General features: G+C 35.6%; 1 protein-coding gene and 1 pseudogene across 1 annotated transcript; both read right to left on the bottom strand.

The window, feature by feature from the left end:
- Nucleotides 1-12: 12 nt before the first annotated feature.
- LOC101427113 (thiopurine S-methyltransferase pseudogene) lies at nucleotides 13-1,336 on the bottom strand (annotated as a pseudogene).
- A 9,049-nt stretch (nucleotides 1,337-10,385) lies between these two features.
- On the bottom strand, nucleotides 10,386-11,297 carry LOC101426682 (olfactory receptor 4C5-like). Its single transcript, XM_004458007.3, has one exon. The coding sequence runs from the start codon at nucleotides 11,295-11,297 to the stop codon at nucleotides 10,386-10,388; it is 912 nt and encodes a 303-aa protein (XP_004458064.3).
- Between the last annotated feature and the right edge of the window lie 12,578 nt (nucleotides 11,298-23,875).

A 23,875-nucleotide genomic window follows, 5' to 3' on the forward strand; every position in this document is an offset into this window, starting at 1 on the left:
TATTGGTCCCATTTATTTTTCTGTATATAGATATTACTTTTCAAATATGTAGTCAATTTCCCAACTTTCATGTCATTCTCCAGAAGCACCAACTTTCTCAAGGCAATGAGTATTGCATATCGGGCCAAACACCCTTTTAATTTCAACAACTGGAATGTAAAATAGTGGGCCTGCATGTTTAGATGGATCATAATAACAGTAGACTCGAGGTAGTGAAACTCCTTCTTAGGGACTGCATTATATCAGCATGACCTTTTGCATTACCTGGGTTAATAGCGACTAATTCTCCTCTATCCCAATCCTGTCAAATTTGCTGATATTGACTCTGGAAAGATCAAAAATACTGTCACAGTACAATGAAATATTCCCTGAAGAACTCTTAAGTACTTTGGCTTCAAGAATTTTAGCAATTGGCTCTTTTGAGGAAGAAAGATTCTGCTCCATAAAAAATTCTTGAGTCCCAAGTTCACTGATCTCCTTACCAACTACACGGTATCCCCAGTCTGAAAACCACCTCATCTCAACTGCTCTTCCACAGAGGGGGAACTCATGCTGTTAAGAAAAGTATCCAAATGCTTCTTTAAGAACTGATGTTCTTGTTCTTCATGAAATGCAATTTTGTGACACCCACTTTTCTTGCTATTCTTTCAGAGTTAGTACTTGATTTTTCTGTACCTCATTATTGGGATACTCTTTACGTTTGGGTGAAGGTCTTGTATCATCCACAGTTTTGTAGGCATCTTTTCCTCACAAGCAGATATCTCCAATACATCCTCAGCTGCCCGCTGCCTGCCACTACCTCGGCTGCCACTGTAGGTCTCTCTTGTTCAATGTTTTTCACTGCTAATATTCCACTTTTCTATCTGATACAATTTATTTATCCATTTTTCACTTGATAGAGATTTAGGTTGTTTCCATTAGTCAGAAATTACAAATAAAAATATTATAAACATTCAAAAGCTATCATTGTGCATGCGAACATAGGTTTTCTTATGCTTGGGTAAATACCTAGGAGTGGAATAGCTTGGTTGTATGGTTAGTATAGATATGACACCATATGAAACTGCCAACTTGTTAAAGTGTAGCATTCTGCTTTGCCACCAACAACAAACAATATTTCTAATTTTTCTGTATATTTGTTGACACTTAGTATTTTCAAATTTAAAAAAACAATGGATTAGTGTGCAGTGATATCTTACTTTTTAAAAATTTAGAACAGTTATGAGCTTACGAAACTAGCATGCACAACAAACAGAGCTCGCACACATCAGCCACCGTCAACACCCAACATCTTACCTTGTTGTGCAACATTCATAACAAAATGATGAAAGAGCATCGTCAAAATATTACTAACTATAGTCCATATCTTATATTGATGTTTTTTTTCTCCCAATACATCCTATTATTAACACCCTGCATTAGTTTGCACATTTGTTATAAGTCATGAAAGCACATTCTTATATTAATATTTATAGTGTTAAAATGGTCCATCATCCACCATAAGATTCACTGTTTATATAGTCTCATGCCTTGTACAATCCATTCAAAGTGAACACTCAGTGGCTCTCATTTTCATCAGAATTGTGCTGTCATCAGCTCAGTCAATTTTAAAACATTTTCATTACTGCAAAAGAAAAAATCTCATAACCTCTTATAAGTCCCAATAGTTGATGCTTTGAATTGATACAGTATCTTCTTTGCCATTGCTGCAAAAATATTGCAATGTTACTGTTAACTTTAGTCCATAAGTTATATTTGCTATGTTTTTTTTCCATTTATCACCATATTCCTAATACTTTGTAATATTAATAGAAGAAAATTCTTATATTTGCACTATTAACCAAAATCTTCATCCACCACCAAAATCACTGTAACATAGTCCTTAGGTTAACCTCCAGCTTCCTTTCAATTGATATTTGCATCCCTAGACCATCTCTTTCAGACACAATCACATTTATAAATCAGCAGTGTTAGTTATACTCACTATAATATATTACCATCAACAAGATTCATTTCAACACTTTTACAATAAACCTTATTAAGAAGTATGCATACATTAAGCATCAGATTCCCCTTCTTAATCCACATTGTATCTCCTACTAACCTATACTCTAGAGTTTACCTCCATGAGCTTACTCATCATATTTAGTTCATACAAGTGAGACCACACAATATTTGTCTTTTTGTGTCCTTTTCACTTAACATAATGTCCTCATGTTTCACCCATGTTGTTTTTGAATGCATTATGATTTCATTTCTTCTTAAAGCTGTGTAGTATTCCATTGTAGATAATGCCACTTTTTGTTTATCCACTCATCAGTTGATGGACACTCAGGTTGTTTCCACTTTTTAGCAATGTAACTAATTGGTTTGCAAATGATGTCCGTTTGTGCCCTTGACTTTCAGTTCTTCTGAGTATATTCCTAGGAGCAAGTTTGTTGGATCATATGGTAGATAAATTTTTAGCTTCTTGGGGAACCACCAAATTGTCTTCCATAGAGGCTGAACCATTCTACATTCTCTCTGTGAAAAAGTGTTCTTATTTCCCCACATCCCATTAACACTCATAGTTTTCTGTTTCTTTAATAATGGTCATCCCATAAGGCTGAAATGATATTTCATTGTAGTTTTGATCTGCATTTTCCTAATTGGGATATTGAACATTTTTTCATGTGTCTTCTTGCTATGGTTTTAACTTATTTTTTTCTGAATGACTAATGATGTTGAGCATCTTTTATCCTGCTGTTACTTGTCAATTATACATCTTTTATGGTAAAGTGTACATTCAAATCTTTTGCCATGTTATATTGATTTTTTAATTTTATTGTTATTGAAAGTTTAGAGTTCTTTATTTATTGTGAAAACAAGTCCTTTATCAGATATCTCATTTACAATTATTTTCTCCTTTTCTGCTATTTGTCTTTTCATTCTCTTCTGATGAAATCAAATTCATCATTTTTTCTTTAATTGATCATACTATTTTTATTATATGTAGGAAATCTTTGCCTAATCCCAAAGTCTCATATTTTTTTCACATGTTCCTTACCAGTATTTTATTGTTTGGGGTTTAACATTTAAGTTAATGATCAATTTTGGGTCAATGTTTGTTCGTGGTATATGGGACTGAGCAAAGTCTAATTTTGCAAATGTGTTTTCAACTTTCTCAGCTCCATTTTTGAAATGACTAACATTTCTCCCTTGAATTGCCTCTGCGCACTTGTCAAATAGCAATTGTTTCACTAATCTATATTTTTTCTTTTTCTAATACAACCCTTGACAGCAAATCTAGAAATAAGTATAGAGAATCAACAAATTTGTTCTTTTTTGAAATTATTTTGGCTATTTTTTTTTCGTCTTTCCATACTTATCCTAGAATCTGCTTGTCGATTTCTACAAAAACAATCTTTATGATTTTGTTTAGAACTTACTTGAATCTATGGATCAATGTGTGGGGATGTGAGGTATTAATAATAATGCCTCCCAATTCACTCATATGTTATATCACCCCATGGATTTATAATGACTTATTTTTCTTTATCTGTATTTTGTAGTTTTCTGCACACTACAGAATATATATTAGATTTATACCTAAGGACTTAATGGGTTTTGGTACTATTTTAAATCATAGTTTAAAAAATTTCAATTTCAAAATGTTATTTTTTATATAATATTGATATATGATTATTTTGACCTTTTCTTCTGTGACCTTACCAAACTCACTTACTTGTTATTGTAGATGTTTTTGTATATTCTTTGAAATTTCCTCAAGACATAATTATTTCATCTGTGAATAAATTTCATTCCAACCTTTACAATATTATTATTTCAATTTCTAGCCTTGCCTAATTGCACCAGTTAGAACTTCCAGCTAGTGATGCATATGAGTGGTGGGTGCAGGCATCTTTTCCTTGTCCATGATTTTGGGAAGAAAGTATTCCAATTTTCATCATATGTGTGACATTAGCAATAGCATTCTGAAGATGCCCTGTATCATACTGAGAAAGTTATATTCTATTTTTAGGGTGATAAGAGTTTTTTTTTTTAAGTTTAATCTTTCAAAGTATTTTTGCATCTTTTGGAGTGAACTTATGATTTTACTTCTTCAGTCTTTTGATATGGTGAATTATATTGACTGTTTCTGAATATTGATCTAGACTTACATATCCAGGATAAACCTCAGTTAGTCATAATCATGACTTGGTAATAACTTGTTAAAAAACTTTTGCCCTTTTGTTTATGAAGGACATGAATCTATACTTTTCATGTAATCTTTTTTATTTTGGTACCAAGGTAATAATAGCCTCATAAACTCAGTTGGTGAATAATTCATCCATTTTTGTATTCTAGAAGATTTTCTGTAGAATTGATATTATTTTTTATTCTTGTGTTTGATGAAATTATGAATGAAACACTCTATTCTTGGGTTTTACTTTGTTGGAAGAACTTTAACTAAAAATTGATTATTTTACAGATCAAGAATATTCATATAATAGATTTCATTTCGAATAAGCTTTGGAAGATTGTGTTTTCCAATAAATTTGTTCATTTAATCTAAATTGTCATAATTATGTGCATATAGTTGTCCATAATATTTCTTTATTATTATTTTCATGACTTTAGGTCTGTATTATAGCTCCTCTTTCTTTCCGGATATTTATAATTTGTGTGTTCTTTCTTTTTGTTCTTGGTCATTCTGCATAAAGGTTTCTCAATTACATTGACTTTTCTCAAAAACTCAGACTTTGATTTCATTGATTTTTCTCTATTGTTTTCAATTCCATCAATTTCTACTGTTATGTACTTTATATTATATTTTTCATTGTCCTTACTTAGGATTTCACTTGATTCTGTTCTTTTCAGTTTATTTAGATGGTAACATATAATTTATTCCAGATAATTCTTCTTTTCTAACATTTACATTTAATAGTATACATTTGCGTGTAAGCCCTGTTTTAAAAGATATATGTCTTTTTAACAGATACTTAAATATTTGGATTCCCTAGATAACTTTTTGGAATTTAGTTTAAATGAATTCTTTTTTAATCTGGGATCATAATCTGCTCAATTTTAATTCTTTATTGTATTTTGTTTTTTCTTGTCCCAATATGGTCTACCTTGGTGAATATTACACATATGCTTGAAAAGAATGTTTATTCTATTCTTGTGGCATAAAAGAGTTCATTACATGACACCTAGGTCAGTTGGTTGACAGTATTGTTCATGGCCATCTATATCCTTTCTAATTTTCTGACTACTTCTTATATTGTTAATAGGAGATTTGAGTTGTCACCAAGTACAACTGTGGATTTGTCTATTTTGCATTTCATTTCTATCATCTTTGGCTTCATGTATTTGAAGTTCTCATTATGAATACAGTGTTAAAATTATGTTTCTTGGTGAACTGGCATAAATTAATGTTACTGAATTTTTAATCTCAAATAATATTTCACTTTGGTGTCAATTTTATCAGTATACTTATTCCAGCTTAGTTTTGATTAGTGTTTTCATGATGTATTGCTTTCCATTCATTTAATGTTTGCACATATATCTCTTTATATTTCAATGGGTTAGTTGTATACTGTTGGGTATTACATTTTTTTTTAATTCTTGCTTTTTAAATATTGTGTGTTGTGATTTTTTCAAAGTGGTCTCCTTATAGTTGGTTTTCTTATATGATATAATGTCTAGATATTGTGCTTGTTATCCTCTTAGGGATTTTTATTTTTTAACACTGATTTCTTACATTAAACTCAACTTTTACCATATTAATAACACATTTTTAAATTGAAAATGCTCATTTTAATAGCATTTAATGTTACTATTTGTTTAAAGACAAAGATCATTTGATAGAATGTTCCAAATTTTGCTAATTGTTTCACTAAAAATTCTAATATTAAGTCATTCCTCAATTGTTCATTCTTCTAAATAGATATAAGGGCTTCAGTTGATTCAGGATGAAATTTTTAGGCAATACTTCCTCATAGACAGTGGTGAGTACTTTCTATAATATCACAGTAGGTACCTATTGATGCTCAGCTTGATTTGTAGGTTCAGATTGTGTCAGCCTGATTTTTCCAATATAATATTCTCCATTAACCTCAACCCAATTGTTCTAGAATCAAAATAAATGCCACCTATATAACATAGAAGACTGTGTTATTTTAATTAATGACTAACTGGGAGGATTCAGGAGGCAGTATATTTGCAGTTCTCACAGTCTAAATGAGTGACTCAAAAGGGATGATTATCTAGGAGTCAATATATAATATTCTGTTTGGAGGAATAGAGCAGCCTTGTCTTCATCCTAAATACGGAGAATCTTGAAGAAGTACAGGTAGAGACTATGCATCTATGCAGAAGTCTTTAAGAAAATCATATTCAGCCAAGCCTCTTTTGAAAAGACAGAAAGCAGAGGAAAAACAGAAATTCTGTAAGGAGTAGGACTCCATTTCCATTTCCTCTACCGCAGCATCTGGTGTGGGGTTGGTTGCAAGCTTGCCAGGAATCATTTGATTTGGAGCGGTTCACTTGTTACCTTGGATTCAGGCTGTTCTTGTACTTAAGGAGATGATAAAGGGTAAGGTTTAGGTATCTAACGCAACCACAGAAAGATGCCCCGTTGAGAGAATTTTAATATAAAAAGAAGTGAGAGTCCTAGGGGATCTAGTGAAATGCTCATTGCCTTAGATAGGGCATGGTTTCCATCAATCTGAATGGCGTCCTTTCACTGTAAGGGAATGTCATCTGACAATGGATAGGAGCGATCCCTTGTTAAGATTTCCAGGAATTTCACAGAATAACACTACCTAACTGACCATTGATTGCATGTGTACAAGAAGGGAATTGAACTTTACAGTCAATTCCGAAATGTTTTTACCTTCTAGGGCAAAAATTTTCACTAGTCCACCAGGATGCATGCAGTGTTTTGACAGGTCTGGTCATGGGCACTAGAACTAATATTTCTGAGGAGACAGGAACCTGTTGTATGCAAACACATGTGGACCTAAGAAAATTAAAGAGGATTCTTTGCACACTTAAGTATTTGGGTTGGAAGATAAAAAGGGTTAAAAGCTGTGACTATTTATTATTAATCTCTTTTTCTGTTTCTTTTACCATGCATATCAATCACTTTGATAAAATTATTTTTATTTTTAAATATTCTAAGGTTTGGGAGGGCCTCGGATTATAACAGCATTATTTATCATTTATCAAAATAAATTATTCAAGCACAAGTTAATAAGTCTGATAATTAGAATGCCTCAGTTTCTTCATCTCTAAAATGAATATACCAATTCCTAATTTTGAGAATGTCGTGATGATGTATAAATAGCACTTAGCATGGTGCCTGGCACATCATCAGCTCTCCAGGAATAGTAACTATTGTTACTGGAAGACAGATGTGTAGTTGTTGATTCAGATCCTAGCTCTGTCATTTGCTTAAAGCTATGTGTCAATATGGATAAGCATTATTTTCCTCATCCGTTTTTTGGGCATAATAGTAATGCCTGCCTTTAAATAATTTAAAGCATATAAAATGCTTATCACTGTACCTGAACTTAGTAGACACTTAATAAATGTTGCCTATTATTATGATTAAACAAAAAAAAGGTTAAAAAAGTGTTAGAAATATAAGTATTGATGAGTAGTTTCGAAGATGAGAGTATGATTCTGTGATGGTTCCTACATTCCTAACCAGTTGAGGGTATAAGATTCTTCTGAAATCCAAGGAAAATTTGTAGAATAAGCATTATAGGAAATAAGTGCAAACTGAAACATACTTAGAGGAGTGTTTACAAGAGTGATTATCTAGAATACTCAGCAAATTTGCTCAAGAACCTAGCTCATATTGGAGTATATAATTTTTGTCAATACACTGTAGTGTATGAATGTGTAATTTTCTTCAGCATTGTCTTACATCTTAGACAAAGAGAAAAAATGATGCTTAAATTTATGGTTCAGATACTTAAGCTCATGTAGTGTATTACACTAGAGCATAAAAAGGTTTATTTGACTTGATTCGCAAGACTGTTATTTATTCATTCCACACTATTTGAGAATTTAGATAATTGCAAATTTATGCTACCTGTTCTCTTCTTAATTTATAAATCTTTGTGAAGAGAAAGATAGTAAATACATTCATCAGAATGAGCTGTGTTTTACAGTAGAATCAAATGAATCCTGAAAGCTCGGTGACTTAACATGTACAAGTTTATTTCCTGTTCACACAAATCCAGTAAAAGTTTGAGGATCATGTAGGGACATTTGTTCTCAGTATAAATTCTCACTAATTAAGGTTTCTCCCTCTCTGCTTTCGCTAGGCCTGGTTCATATTGTATTTCTTCTATGCTTGCTACAGTAGGGAAAAAAATAGATGGAGCCTAGTACACTGGTTCCTAAATGTTGTAGTTTGAGTGTAACACATTTGTGAGCTTATCACAGGGTCCTTTTTCTATACAAAGGGGGCTGATAATATGGTTGTAGTACATGGGTATTTGGGGATCATAAAAGGATTGATCACAACTGAGAATAAGTGATTTCCCATTTGGAATAATTTGCTTAATAATGGTTGCATAGTCTATGCATTCAACACACAAAATAATTCATATATGTAGTATACATACATGTATATAGTATGTGTGAATGCATTATGAAGTACAGACATGACCATGGATTAATTTGGATTAATTCAATTCTTACAAAGATATAGTAAAATCACAAAGATTTTCAAGACATCTGACCTGCCTTAATCCAGATCCTCTTCCTTTATCTAGATTATTTCTCATAATGTTGCATTATAAGTCACTAGATCTCAAGTGGTATGTAGGTGGTCTGCAATTTTCTATTCAAATTTGAATGTGAAATTTTTATTCCTTGATTACTCAAGTATCATAAACTCTCACTTTTATATTAACTCTTTTCTTCCTATTAGCTAAGGCTCAAATACATACAATAACCTGCTTAGGAGGTGAAATGTTGTGTAGACATTTTTGACTGAAAAAATGCTCCACATGAATATTCTACTTGTGAAAATCATGTGCAAGTTTTCTCTATGGTTGTATCTGGAAAAAATTAATAACCCTCCTTTACTTTCAGCATGAAATATAATTTATTCTGGACAGAGTGCAAATAACAACATAAATGGTGCTCCATGTGTTGGTCAACACAACAGCATTGTTTTTTTTTTAATTAAAATTATTTATTTTTACGAATTACATTCAAAAAATACGAGGTCCCAATCAACCCCACCGCCCCCGCCCCCCACTCCCCCTACAGCAACACTCTCTCCCATCATCGTGATACATCCATTGCACCCAGTAAGTACATCTCTGAACATCACTGCACCCCGTAGTCAATGGTCCACATCATAGCCCACACTCTCCCCCGTTCCATCCAGTGGGCCCTGGGGGGGTCTACAATGTCCTGTAATTGTCTGTGAAGCACCACCCAGGACAACTCCACGTCCCGAAAACGCCTCCACATCTCATCTCTTCCAACTGCCTCAGAGAGCTAGAGTCTGGAAAAGAGGCTTACAGGAAAGCGGGGGTGGAGGAAGGATGTGAGTTAACTTCTGCAGGGGTGGAATCTGTGATGAACTGGCGGTAAGTATGAGCAAAAAGAAGGGACAAAATGGGGGCAAGGGGTTGCCTTCGGGTGGGGCTTTGTGGGTTTGAGGGGGGCTGGGGATGGGAAGAGGGGTAATATTGTCCAAAAATTCGGGGGAGGGAGGGGCAACATACAAACATGGGAGAGTGTCAGGTGTCCGTTGAGAACAAAAAGTTGAGAAAATCGTATCAAAGTATAAGTAGGAGGGACACCTGGTTAGGATGCTCAGGGGGTATGGTCTGATGCGGGACGAACTCTGGGGGAATAGCTAACAGCATTGATTTTGTTTTGACTTCTGCCTTAATGATCTCCTCTCATTCCTCTGAACCCATTCATTTCTAGTTGATGCCTTTATACCACAAAAAAGTTCTAACCTAATGGCAGATGTGCATTCAGCAAAATGTTTAATGTATTTTAAGTACTTGGGCAATTTGTTACTCTATCTACACTTCAAGATTGCAGATAATTTTTGTATAGATATATAAAGCCAAGAATTTTCAAAAGATTATACTAGTTTATGTCAATTAGTAATTACCCATTGAGCAATAATTTATATATATAAAGTTTCTATTTAGAAAAATATATAGTCACCATGATATAATTACATATTGATATTTTATGAAACAGGAAACATTTATGTGTCCAGATAGCAAGGTGAAAAATATTTATAAACACAAACATTCTCACTGAAAGATCATTATGTTTTCCTTTAGATACACATGTTCTTAAAATATGTATGATTTTCTATTACCTGGTCAATTGACATGAATTATTTCTCAAGATTACTTTTGGCTGCAGAGCTTCTTCATTGCATTTTTCACCTCTGCATTTCTGAGGGTATAGATTAAAGGGTTTAACATAGGTGTTATCACAGTATAAAATACAGCCACTGCTTTATCCATGGGTAAGGTGGTCATTGGACGAAGATATACTAATATGCAGGGTATAAAGAATAAAGAAACTACAGTAATATGGGAGGTGCAGGTGGAGAGAGCCTTCCGCTGTCCTTCAGAACTCTGAGATCTCAGGGAGTAAAGGATTAGTGCATAGGAGGTAATAAGAAATGAAAAACTGATCATACACAGTACCCCACTGTTGGCTGCAACAAAAGGTCCAAAGATGTGAGTGTCAGTGCAGGCTAGCTTCAGCAGAGGGTAAAGATCACAAGTGAAATGGTCAATGACATTGGACCCACAGAAGGGCAACTGTATGAGGAAAAGGATTTCAATCAGACCATGAAGAAATCCCCCAGCCCAGGACAGGGCCACTAGGAAGCCACACACCCGCCGGTTCATTGTGACCATGTAGTGCAGGGGCCTGCAGATGGCCACATAGCGGTCATAGGCCATTGCTGTGAGCAAGATGATCTCAACCCCCCCAAGGAAATGCATCGCAAAAATCTGAGTAATGCACCCACCAAAGGAGATAGTTTTCTTCTCAGCAATTAAGTCAAAGATCATTTTGGGGGTTGTAGAAGATGTTAAGGAGCCATCTACGAAAGACAAGAAAGACAGAAAAAAATACATGGGGGATTTCAGAGCTGGGCTGATGGCAATTGTCACTACAATGAGTAGGTTGTCTGCCAGGGTCATTAAATAGATGACTGTAAACACAACAAACAAGACTTTCTGCACATCTGGCTTCTCAGTCAGGCCGAGCAGGATGAATTCTGTCATGTTGCTAGCTTGCTCCATGACCCACTTTTGTGTGTGGATAATTGATCTATCTGCAAATAGCACAGAAAATACAATGTAGGTAGATCAATTTTGATCAAGAATATAATTGTCAGATAATTTGTTTCCTGTGAGATTGATGAGAACCGCAATAGATAAACCACAGACTTAAAGTTGAGCTATATTTTTAGTCATATACTAAGTGTACATAACGTCTTTCACACACATACACACACACACACAAACACATTATTATTGTTGACATGCCAGACACATTTCCTACAATCCTGCATGGCTGCATCCTCTCCCAATCTCTTCCACAATAGTTTTTCAAATAGACAAATAGGAATAGAAAGATTACCTGTAAGGAGGAGCTGAAGATTGACTGCTTGAGTGTCCACTCCCCACTGTTTCTTCTCTAGTCATTCAGGCTGATGATTCTATGCTTCAATGTCTTATTCTTAGTAAATGTAGCTGGTTTCAGAGCAACTATAAAACAGGTAATTTCCATTTGAAATTAGGATTATGTAGTCACAATCAGCATCAACTGAACTGAGTGAGTATTTGAGGGTACAGTAAGATACATGGTGGCAGTGAGATTTGTGAGCTCATGCTTCATTGAAACAGAATATCATAGATTCCTCATCAAATATCTCTGGAAGAATGATATCCCAAATAAAAGATAAAACAGACACTTTGATGCAGTGCAATATTCCCCAAATTTATTTGTACCTTTGGAATTTATTGTTTGGGGAAATTCTTTCATATTAAATTTCAGGGGCCTTTTGTAATTCAACATTATATTTAAGAAAAATTACTAAATACTTTCTGGACCTGTTCAGAAAACACATATTTGAATAAGAGTATATAAAAGCACCATAATTTATTGGTCAGAGCATTTTTTTAGAATAAACAGACTGTCTTTATTTTCTGTTCTCACTGTCTAGTAGCATATGATGTTGTTTATGGACCATAGTCCTATTTTATTAAGCCTAAATTTTTTCGTATATAATGTAAGAAAAATAACAAAGAACGTAGAGAAAATCAAGAAGTTCATTAATACTTAAATCAAAGTTTTTATCCTAAAGGTAAAAATATAGTTTTCTACATGCTTCCAAATTATTATTAAAAGATCAAATATGATAATATAATATATAGTAATACATATCCTTGAAATGTTGCCTTATTTTAATATTAAGAGAAAAAGAAATGAGCTAATTATGAATAGAAATGAGCTAAGTCCTCTCTCAAATACTTAGAAAAACCATCAACATCTGAAAACAGAAATCAATAAACCAGGAAAATAAAAATATTAGACAGGATAAATAAATTCAAAAGTTTTTTTGTATTTAAAATAATTTTAATATTGATAAATTTTAATACCAATAAGTTTATTAAAACACAGTCAAGGTCACATCCCAAAAAGACATTAATATAAAGAATATTATGAAGAATATTGCATTTAGTTCAGTAAGGATAATAAAAGATTTTTCAAACTGATGTTCCTTTATCAAAACAAAGTGAGTCTTATCTTCAAATCACCATTAAAAGGGAAAAAAGCTATAAAGGATTTTGTGTATTAAAAATGTAAAGTCTCAATCTGATAGAAAACAAAGAGATTAATATATAACTGATCTCTGCATTGAGTAAGCATGTTAAGAAAAAACATTGTGGTCTAAACCATAGCACAAAACTGATGGATTCAACTACATAAAGACAGTGAACAAACTTGAAATGTATTTGTAACAAGTATAACAGACAACTTTTACTACCGAAATAATATTTTTTAATAAAGAAAAAAGTCTAGCTGTACCATTGCAAAGAATTAGTAAAACAAATGACATGCTAATTCTCATGAAAAATGTTTGACATTTGAAAAATCATTTATTTCATAAGCTATCAAAAATGTAATTTAAAATGTGAAATATTGAACAAAGATTATGGAAAGAAACTAAATCATGCGATCTGATAAGTGTGTGTTGGTATAAAATATTCTAGAAATAAATTAGTTTATATAAAAAGGAATTTGTAATTGGTCATGTTGCTTGGTTCAGTATACCACACACTTAGGAACCTAGTCTCAATTTAAAAATGTGGGCAAAACTTAGGGAAATAAGTATTTCAAAATATAAATTTCATAATAATGAAAAGGTGAAGACAACCCAAATGTCTACATAAAGGGGACCATTAAATGAATTATGATATATCAGGTGAACATCAAAGTGCTTCATAAGAAGTAGTATTAATATGGAAAGGTGTTTTCAGAATAATAGTGAGTGAAAAATGAAAATATAAAAGTGAATGTATATTATGATCTCAATTGTATAAAATAGCTTAGATAATACAAATGTCTTCAAAAAACACTAAAGTATAATAGCACTTATTTAAATTATGGATTATGAGCAAATTTTATGTTCTTATTTTAAAGCAATTTTGTGGTCCTATTTTTTTATATGGAGAATATATTGCTTTATTATTATTAAAATGATTTAATAGAAGTATTAATTTTTATAGTCTGGATCCATAATATCTCAATAATGCTTTTCTGAGTAGATTGGGTATGCTGCTCATTAATTCTGTAAGAGTAGAAAAACATAAGTAATTGAACTTATCTGTAAACTGAAGGCCCCAGTGTCACCTTAAGAAAAAAATACCAATAAAAAGGTCACTTATTGTACCTACCTTCTGAATGCATTTGGAGAAATAATAGGTTCAATTTACGATGAGGAATCTTATTTGTAGAGAACGTTTCCTACGGAGTTACAATGACTGGTTCATCACTAACTGCTGCTCTTTTTCATCTTAAGTATAATATTCCATTCTCTCAAATAATAACTGAGAAATGATTACTTAGAGAAACTGCCAAACAAATTTGGATTCATGGACAAGAGTTTGTTTTTCCTTTATAGGCTCACAAAATACTATGAATGTGGGCCATAAGCATCCCAGCTCAGATAATCAATTTCCATAGTCAGAAAACTTCCAAAGCTTGACGCTTCAATGGAAATGATGGGGGAAAACCTAACCTTTTGGAGGTCATCTCTCCATAAGCCTCCTTCCTGCATATTTGTTATTTTGCAATTTAGTGACTATATGAACTATACTATAAACACCACTTAAGATTTGTTCTATCCTGACTTAAATTCTGAAAATAGAAATTGTTTTAAAGCAGAAAAATTATGGATTGCCAGCATCATTAACTTAGCAGCAAATGCATTTGTCCTGGAGGGACACACTCCTGAATTCAGCTCTTTTAAGCCTTTCCTAAGAAAATCTGTGCTCAGTCTGGACAGAGTTACCTTATTTGGGGACCCTGGATCTACATGGCTTGGAAACTCAGAATCAACGCCATCTCTTATTTAGGGCTGGTTATGCTTATGTGTTGTTCCAGGTTCAGGTGTCCCCGGAGTCTGTTCTTATCAACATTTTCAAGTGTGATTTTAGGTATATATTTAAACAGATACTACTTAAGCACAGCTAGTTAAGGTTTCTGAACTTTCAGTTCCCACAGGACTCAAATTAACAACTTCAGCAAAGATGGCAGCCAAACCAGTTCATCCTCTTCTCTCTTGTGGTTGTGGCATATGTGACCATGGTGGGGAGGAGAGCCAGTTAGGCTGAGTTAGCAGGCTTTCTACGGTGTGGTTTAGGAGTCGTCTTGGAGTCTGGGACATAAATCACAGAATGTTCTGGTGATGAGAGTATGTGTGCATGAACTAATCAGAACCTACAAAACAACCCTAAGAATCTCACAGAGGTAGAGAGGGGACTAAGCATGTGAAAAAAATCTAGATCAATGCAAAACTGCTATTCTACTGTTGATGCTCTGAGGGTAGACAAATGCAGGCTAGAGATATCATTCTCTAAAGCAAGAGCTTTGGAGTACTGCAATTCTAACCTTCTTAGACTACTCTTCTACTTATTATATGAACTTGGGCAAGATTCTCAGCCTCGTTATGTCTCAGTTTTCATACCTGTACAAAGGGTATGGTGAGATACCTATATTCTATGAGATAATTCATGAATTGTATTCATAATGCTGCCATATAGAGGGTAAAGGATCATTGTTTTCTGTTGTCCTCTTCTGTGCAGGAAATGAGAACTCATGATGCCAGTGGCCAGGTTTATGGCAATTATTGTTCAATCAATTTATGTAGTTTGCTTTATTTTACTCTATTCTTCCAGAATCCTGAAATTAGGAGGGAAGACATGAAAAGTTTTGGTGTAATCAATACTGATTTAAGAGCAATTATAATTCTAAAATTTTCTAGGAGTGGTAAATCTTTTTACTAACATAACTGACAGTGATGTTGAGAATACTGGAAAAGTTTGTAGAAGATTACGGAAGAATAAATACCATGTGAACTAGTAAAATAATCATTTTCTATGTATTAATTGCTCTGCAAAATATAACACTTGATTTGCATACAATCTCATGAGGCAGATATTAAAGTTAACATTTTGCATATAAATTAATTCTAACTTTGAGCATCACTTGGACAAGATACAAAGGCTAGTAATTAGTAACAGTTGGTTTTAAATTCAGGCTGATCTGATTTCTAGGCCTGGGTTCTAATCAATATGTAATTGTACCTCACCAGGCACTGGTGCAATGATGTTTCTTATTTATTGGATGTGATGGGAGAAAAATCCTGACTCATACTAGCTCTTGGTTTTACTAACAGTGATAGGAAGGGATTATTCCTCAGACAGATCTTGTATACGGAGCGGCTTAGGAAAGACAGGGATGGAGAAAATAAAACATCTTGTGAATTAATTTCCTACCTCTTACTCATGTGGTAAGTATGTTTTGGGGAATTTTCTAAGCACCATCCATTCAGCTTTGATTTTGGGAGTTTTTAGTGCCTGCAGGGTAGATGGAAAGCATAAGTAGAAGAGCAGATTTAGGAACAGGGACATCCTTTACATGAATAGCATATGGTAAGATTCTAGAAAACTGTACACCAGTCTTAATTTACCAGTTCTGCTATGACAATGTCACACAATGAGTTGGCTTTAACAATAAACTTTTACTGAAACTTCATACCCTCTCTCAGAATTGGTACCACTGTGATGATGGCACCCCTCAGTCACATGATTTTTTTTTTTTCATTAATAACCTCCTGTGGTTTCTCTTATTGGTTCCAAATTTCCTCACTAAATAAGGCCTCCAGTCATGGGGGATTGAAGACTGTTCTCCTTGTGTTTTGCCAAAACTAAATAGAATCTTTAAAGATCCTGTTCACATATAAATACACAATCTGACTCACATTTACATATTCAAAGGTACTATTAATAAGTATTTTCACACTGCCAGGAATGTAGATTAAGATTGCAAATATATCTTTTGTGGGGTACAGGATCAACTCCAAGCACCACCAAAGACCTGAATCGGGATATGATTCACAATACTTCTACTTATTAATTATGTGACTCTGTATATGGCATTTAACTTATCTGAGCCTGTAAACCAGTCTTCGATAAAATTAGGTAAATGGAATGAATTATCCACAGAATGAATTTATGCATAAAAAATACTTGGAAAATATTTTCTGAGTTGAATTGAAAGAAAGGTTTCCAAGGTAGCTATATTCACTACTAATTCACTGTTGGTTAACAGTTCTTGAATTCTGACAATCTGAGTGAGTATGGGCTAGTCAACTTCTCTGTTCTTCTGTTTCCTCTTATGCAAAATAAGAGGTTGCAATAAATAGGGTTGTTACAAGAATCTAATTAATCACTAAAAGGGGGATATATTATTGAGGCTGAATATGTTTTGGTATGGGAGAAAATTGATCATGTTTAAATATCAGTGAGCAGAAACTAATACCAGTGGGGAGCAGAGAAAGAGAGGAAAGAGAGAAATAACAGTTATGGTATAGAACTGGGGTCATCAATAGAGGCATGTTGGGTGTGGCAGACACTAATTGCCCACAGATTTCTTCTTTTCAAATGCTATTTTTTTTCTGTTGTCAAATAATCGTGAATTTGAGGGAAATTTGAGCCCATTCCAAATCTAAAGTTGTGAATATGGATTAGACTAAACCAATTATGGTTTAGTCTAATTCTCCCTTCCAGTGATTAATGTTTAGGATAGGCATTGATGTAATTCTTGCCAATATAACAAGAGAGAGAAAGGTCTGGAGGTCTTCTGGAACATGCTCCTGTGTTCTTAAAAAGAGAGTCATGAGGAAAAATATTCCTTTTCTGAACAATGCCCTCTAGAAGAGATGCTGGAATTGTCAGTGACCACTGAGCTTTTGAACTGGGAAGTTTTGCAATGACCCATCTAAAAATACACACCATTTGAAAAACAATGATTGCCTCTAACTGGATTTTACTTGAAACTGCATTCATTACTGAAGGACATACCATTATTTTCAGACCTGAAATACCCATGCACCATGAGCTATATCATAATCACTCCAGCAGGAAATGAACAGAAGAGATTTTTTTATTCAATAGAAATTCAATACATGTATATATGGTAAGGGAACCCGTTACATTCAAAAACAGGTGACTTCTGTGTCTTTGGACCATATATTAGGTACGTGTGAGGAGCTATCTAACCCTGTAGCTGAAGAAAACATTTTCTATGATAAGTTATTAGAGGATAGCTAACAAGAAGTATGGTTTACAAATGGTACCTCAGATTGCAGTGTCAACATTCAATCTGAAAAGTAGCATCAAGGGTCCAGGTGGTTTTATGGCCATTTTTAAGTTGCCCTTTTCTTCATTATGTACTCATCCAGTTACTGCAATTCTTTTTTCTAATGCTCTGACAAAGATAGCTCTGCTAGTCTATACTAGTTGTTCAATATTCTTTGGGGAACATAACCTTGGAACATTTCACTAGAGTTTGTTGGTTGGCCAGATATCTCCCTATGTCTAACTTTTTGAGGAACTTCCAAACCTTTTGCCACAGTGGTTTTATCATTTTACATTCCCAACAGCATATACAAGTGGTCTAATTTCTTCAAATCCATGTGAAAGTTTATTATTTTCTCGTAAAAAAAAAAAAAAAAGATGCATTTTGTGTGAAATGGTATCCCATGGTGGATTTGACTTACATTTCCCCATGACTAATGATGTAGCATCTTTTCATGTACTTGTTTACTATTTGTACCTCCTCTTTGGAAAAATATCTTTTCAAGCACTATCTCCGTTTTTAATTGGGTTGTCTCTTGTTGTTGATTTGTAAAAGTATTTAAACATATTTGATGTGAGATCATTGTCAAATATATAATTTGCCAATAATGTTCCTCTTGACATGTATCATCTTTTCAATTTCTTGATAATTTTTTTGTCTTTATTTTTTTATTGTTACATTCAAAAAATATGAGGCTCCCATATACCCCCCATCCTCCTCACCCCACTCCTCCCCCCATAACAACAACCTCCTCCATCATCATGAGACTTTCGTTGCATTTAGTGAATACATCTCTGAGCACTGCTGCACCTCATGGTCAGTGGTCCACACCATAGCCCACACTTTCCCACAGTCCACTCAGTGGGCCATGGGAGGACATACAATGTCCAGTAACTGCCCTGCAACACCATCCAGGACAACTCCAAGTCCCAAACATGCCCCCACATCACATCTCTTCTTCCCGCTCCCTACCCCCAGCAGCCACCATGGCCACTTTCTCTGCACCAATGCCACATTTTCTTCGATTCCTTCGATCACAATATATAAGTTCATGAATAGAATATCAGTAAGTCCACTCTAATCCATACTCTATTCCTCTATCCTGTGGACCCTAGAATGGTTGTGTCCTCTCCACATCTATATCAAGAGGGGGCTTAGATTCCACATGGATGCGGATGCAATTCTCCTGCTTTCAGTTGTAGACACTCTTGGCTCCCTGGTGTGGTGGTTGACCTTTTTCACCTCCATGTCAGCTGAGTGGGGTAAGTCCAATAAATCAGAGGGTAGGAGTTGCAAGTCTGTTGAGGCTCAGGGCTTGGCTATCACATGGTCAGTCCAGAGATTCAGGTCCCCTGGGTATACACTAAGCCCCAGCACCAACTACAGTTCTGGTAAAAGTAACAGGAAAGGCTTGTGGACAAAGATCACATCTGAGTCCAGCTCCATCACACAGAGACACAAACTCCAAAGTAGGGCCAACTGACATGGTACTGAACTCCATCTTGATATGTTCTTGATGTGTCAAACTTTTAAATATTTATACTAGGACAGCATTTTCCAAACCTCAGTGTTCCCATCTCTTCCCTGCATAGTACTACAGTGTCAATACTTCTTCTCTGGTGGGAAAAATGACATTATTGAACTCATAAATGAGCTTCTATCTATAGGAGTCACCTGCTCCATCATCTCTGCCTATAACAGCCTAGTGTGGTAAGTGAAAAAGCCAAGAGGAGTGTGGGAGCTAACCATTGCTTGGGGCTTGAATGTAGAAGTGCCCACATTAACACCTGTAGTCTCAGACATTGTGCTATTTGTATATTGGTGCCAACAAATTCCTTATCTCAGTACCTTCCTGGAACCCTGTGTAGCTTGATACATAAAGGAAATACTTTCCACTGGAGAACAGAAGAGGACCTATAAGAGGTAAATTTGACTGTTTCAGCCACCCTGTCTCTAAGAATTTTAGACCTTATATCTCCATTCAAGCTATAAGCTTCTGCCACCCAGTCCCACACTAATTCCTGTGGCAGAGGAAAGGAACAACAGGAACTCAAACCACTAAGTTCTTGAACCAGGAAGTGCCCATTAACAGTCCATCATTACTTCCCATTTGATAAACAACTATGTCATGCTATTTGACCTTGGTGGAATTAGAAAGGATTGCCAAGCACTTCCAGGTCCTCCTGAGGCCACAAATCCCCAACATGTTCTGGGTCATGAGCAATCAATATACTCACCCAGACAATGTTCAATTGACAGGGTAATATCAAATAGAAGTGGTAAATTCAGGAGGAAGCATTCTCAGGCCACCGTGGAGTAACATGATTGTATGGGTGGGTGACAGAAGCCACCATAGATAAAGATCATGCTGCAACACCAAATAAGGGCCCTTCCCTCCCTGAATTGGCATCCTGGGGTCCCCAATTTAAGGATGTCCCACCAGATGCTCAGCACTGGCTCACTAATAAATTGGCTAAACTGAAACCAATGTCCACTAGGCAGCAATCACTGTTTCCTTTGGCTAGGGCATATTATATAACTCCTCTGGCATCAGTAAGAAGTGCTCTGTGGACAGGAATGTGAGCAGTTCTTTTAGTCTTGGCACACTTGGACCCAAATATCTCCATGTACCTGTTCCTGACCTGCGTGTCATTGTTAATGGCATAGAAGTCTGGTCAGCTCAGAGATGAATTCACCAAGTGCAATGAATGTCCCATGATGATGGAGGAAGTTTTTGTTATGGAAAGAGTGGGGTGAAGGGGGTGGGGGGTATATAGGGACCTCATTTTTTTTAATGTAACATTAAAAAAATAAATAAAGACAAAAAAAAAAAAGTCTGGTCAGGTACATAAAGGGAACATGATTGGGCAATCAAAGGTTCTTCCATGTAGCAAAGGGACCTTGGAAAACAATTGGCAGTGTATATGGGGAACTGTCTTTGTTACTCATTTTTAAGCCCATGGCAAGGTCCTATATAAGATGAAGATCATTAGAAAGATTTAGCTAGTAAAGGACCCACTGAGCTACTTTTCATCTTTACAGTTTTCAGCTGAGTGGATTCCAGAAAATCCTTTTCATAGAGCTAATCCTTTCCTGTGAATGTGAACTTCTTATAGATGGGATCTCTTGGTAAGATTCAGTAAAGAGATCTTCCTTTTGCTTAGATCACTTCAGTAGAGTACAGCTCAGGTTGGGCATTGATCTCCTTAATGAGTCCTTTAGAAATGGACGAATATAAAGCCACAGACAAGGAACTGTGGGAAGATGGCATCGGATTAGGCAGGCAGGACTCATATCTCTGACAAAAACAATGGAGAAAGAGCCAAAAGCTGACTGAGAAACCTGCTTTGGGGAACAGCAGACCAAGAAAGTGTTTCCCACCTACAGGAGGGTGAGGGACAGAGACACAAAGAACCCAAATTACCAAATGTGAGTTACCAAACCCCCATGGCAGCTGGGAAGGGCTTCTTTCCCCCACTCCCAAAATATTAACCTGGGGTAAAACCTCTGGTGCTCTGCACCTGACTGAGTGGGAAATAGACATCTTACTCCCTGTCAGCTATTAAAGGGGAAAAGGGAGGGGAAGTTGGGGGGGAGGGGAAGGAGAGTGGGCGTCTTTTCTTCTGTAAATTCAGCCCGCAGAGCCCACAATGAATCTCAGCTCTGAACAGACAAAAACACCAGAAAACTGAGCTTGAAACACTTCTGTGTAAAGGTATATTGGCTAGTGCCATCTGCTGGCCAGTATGGAAATTGTATGGGCAAAAATGGTCCTCTCTGTATCCTAAATCCAAGGAGAAAATCTGTACCCCATTAGTGATTTTGATAAATTAAGCTGGGCAATTTTATAAAGACTTGAATAATGTACCAAATATCAAAGAAAATCTGTGGGGGAGGGGGGAAAACAGTAGGCAAGAGAGAGAAATTAGTCATCAGAGTAAAGTCACCAACATATTCAGATGCCTAGACATCAGCAAAAAATTACAAGGCTTACTAGGAAACAAGAAGAGATGTCTGCTGAGGAGACTTGAATCTTTAGACTGTCTAGGTGACAACTGGGCCCTGAGCTCCAGCAGAGTTGCAACACCTACTTTCCCATTCTTTGGACTTACCCAGGTCAGCTAACAGGGAGGTGAGGATGGCAGCCACCACACCAAGAAACCAAGAGAGTCCACAGCTGCAAGCAGGAGAATTCCATCCATCAGTCATTTGGGATCTAAGCCCCTCTTGATTTAGAGGTGGAGTGGACATTGCCATCCTAGTGTCATCAAAGATGGAGGAATAAAATATGGCTTAGAGTGGACTTACTGGTATTCTACTATAGAAATATTGTGACTCTAGCAATGGAAGAAATTATATCTTTGATGTGGAGACAGTGACAACGGGTGGGAGAAGGAAATAGAGATGTGATATTAGGGCATTTTGGGGACTTGCAGTTTGTCCTCAATAATATTGCAGGAACAAATGCAGGACACTATATATCCTGCCATAACCCCCTGAATGGACTGGGAGAGAGTGTAAACTACAACATAATCTATAATCCATGCTGTGTAGCGATGCTCCCAAATGTACTAAGCAAATGCAATTTTAAAAAAAGCCAAAAAACAGACAATGGAGATGAGGTGGACAAATTCTTAGAAACAAATGACAAATGAACTACCTACATGGACCTGATAAGAAATAGAAGCCCTCAACAAAGCAATCACAAGTGAAGAAATTGAGTTATCAAAAATCTCATTCAAATATGAAAAGTCCAGTACCAGATGAATTCTACTGATTATTCAAATGTGATTTTACACCAACCTTGCTCAAACTCTTGTAATAAATTGAACAGGAAAGAATGCTGCCAAATTCATTCTCTGAAGCCAAATCACCCTAATACCCTAATACCAAAACCAAAAGTGCTGAAGTGAGAGAGAGGGAATAAGAGGTGTAATATGGGGGCATTTTCAGGAGATGGAATTGACCTGAAGGACATTGTAATGAGATATATAGGTCATTATGTATTCAGCCATAACCTACAGAAGTGAGTGGGATAGAATGTAAACTACAATGTAAACTATAATCCATGCTTAGTGACAATATTCCAAAATGTGCTCATAATTTTCAGTGAATGTACCACACTAATGAAAAAAGTTATAAATGTGGGGGAAAGTGGGAGGTGTGGGGATTGGGGAATATGGGAATCCCTTACTTTTTTTATGTAACATTTTATGTAATCTAAATATCTTTTAAAAATAAAAAAATATATTAAACAAAAAGTTTTAAAAAGATATTATGAAAAAAGAAAGTTATAGATCAATATATCTAATGATTATAGATGCAAAAAATCCTCCACAAAATACTTGCAAACAGAATCCAAAAGCACGTTAAAAGAATTCTCCACAACAATCAAGTGGGTTTTATGTCAGGTATGCAAGCGTAGTTCAAAACAAGAAAATCAGGAGGGGCAAGACAGCATTGAATTAAGTGCACACTCATCATCTCTCTCACAAAAAATGTCTGAGTGGGGGCAAGATCCTGCCTGAGTGAGCTGTTTTGGGAACCCACAGATCAGAAGGCTTCAGGGCATCAATCTGGAGAGAGCATGACAAAGAGATCAATTGCTCAAAGTGAAAATGTGTGTTTCTGGTCCTTGAGACTGGAGTTGTGGGATGGCTAAACCCCTCCTCAGAGCAGGAAGATACAGTGAGTCCGACCTTCACTGGTCATTCAGCCAGAGGAAGCATTCTCCAAGAATGGGAGGATTCTGGTGAAGGGTGGAGAGGGGTCTCCCTTCTGTGGGCTTGATTGTCTGGATACTTTTTTTGAGCTCTGAGGAGCATACCAGCTGGCTTGAGGTGACACCAGGAAGAGGGGAGAGGTGAATCTGCTGAGGCAGCCTGATTTCCCTGACTATGCTGAGATAGGAAAAATTGTCGTGGGAGAAGGCAGAGTCAGGCAACTAACT

The sequence above is a fragment of the Dasypus novemcinctus genome, chromosome 10 (genome assembly GCF_030445035.2).
Source record: "Dasypus novemcinctus isolate mDasNov1 chromosome 10, mDasNov1.1.hap2, whole genome shotgun sequence".
NCBI lineage: Eukaryota > Metazoa > Chordata > Mammalia > Cingulata > Dasypodidae > Dasypus > Dasypus novemcinctus.

Coding starts and splice junctions, on each gene's coding strand:
- LOC101426682 (XM_004458007.3), bottom strand. CDS start 11,297: ATGGAGCAAGCTAGCAACATGACAGAATTCATCCTGCTCGGCCTGACT.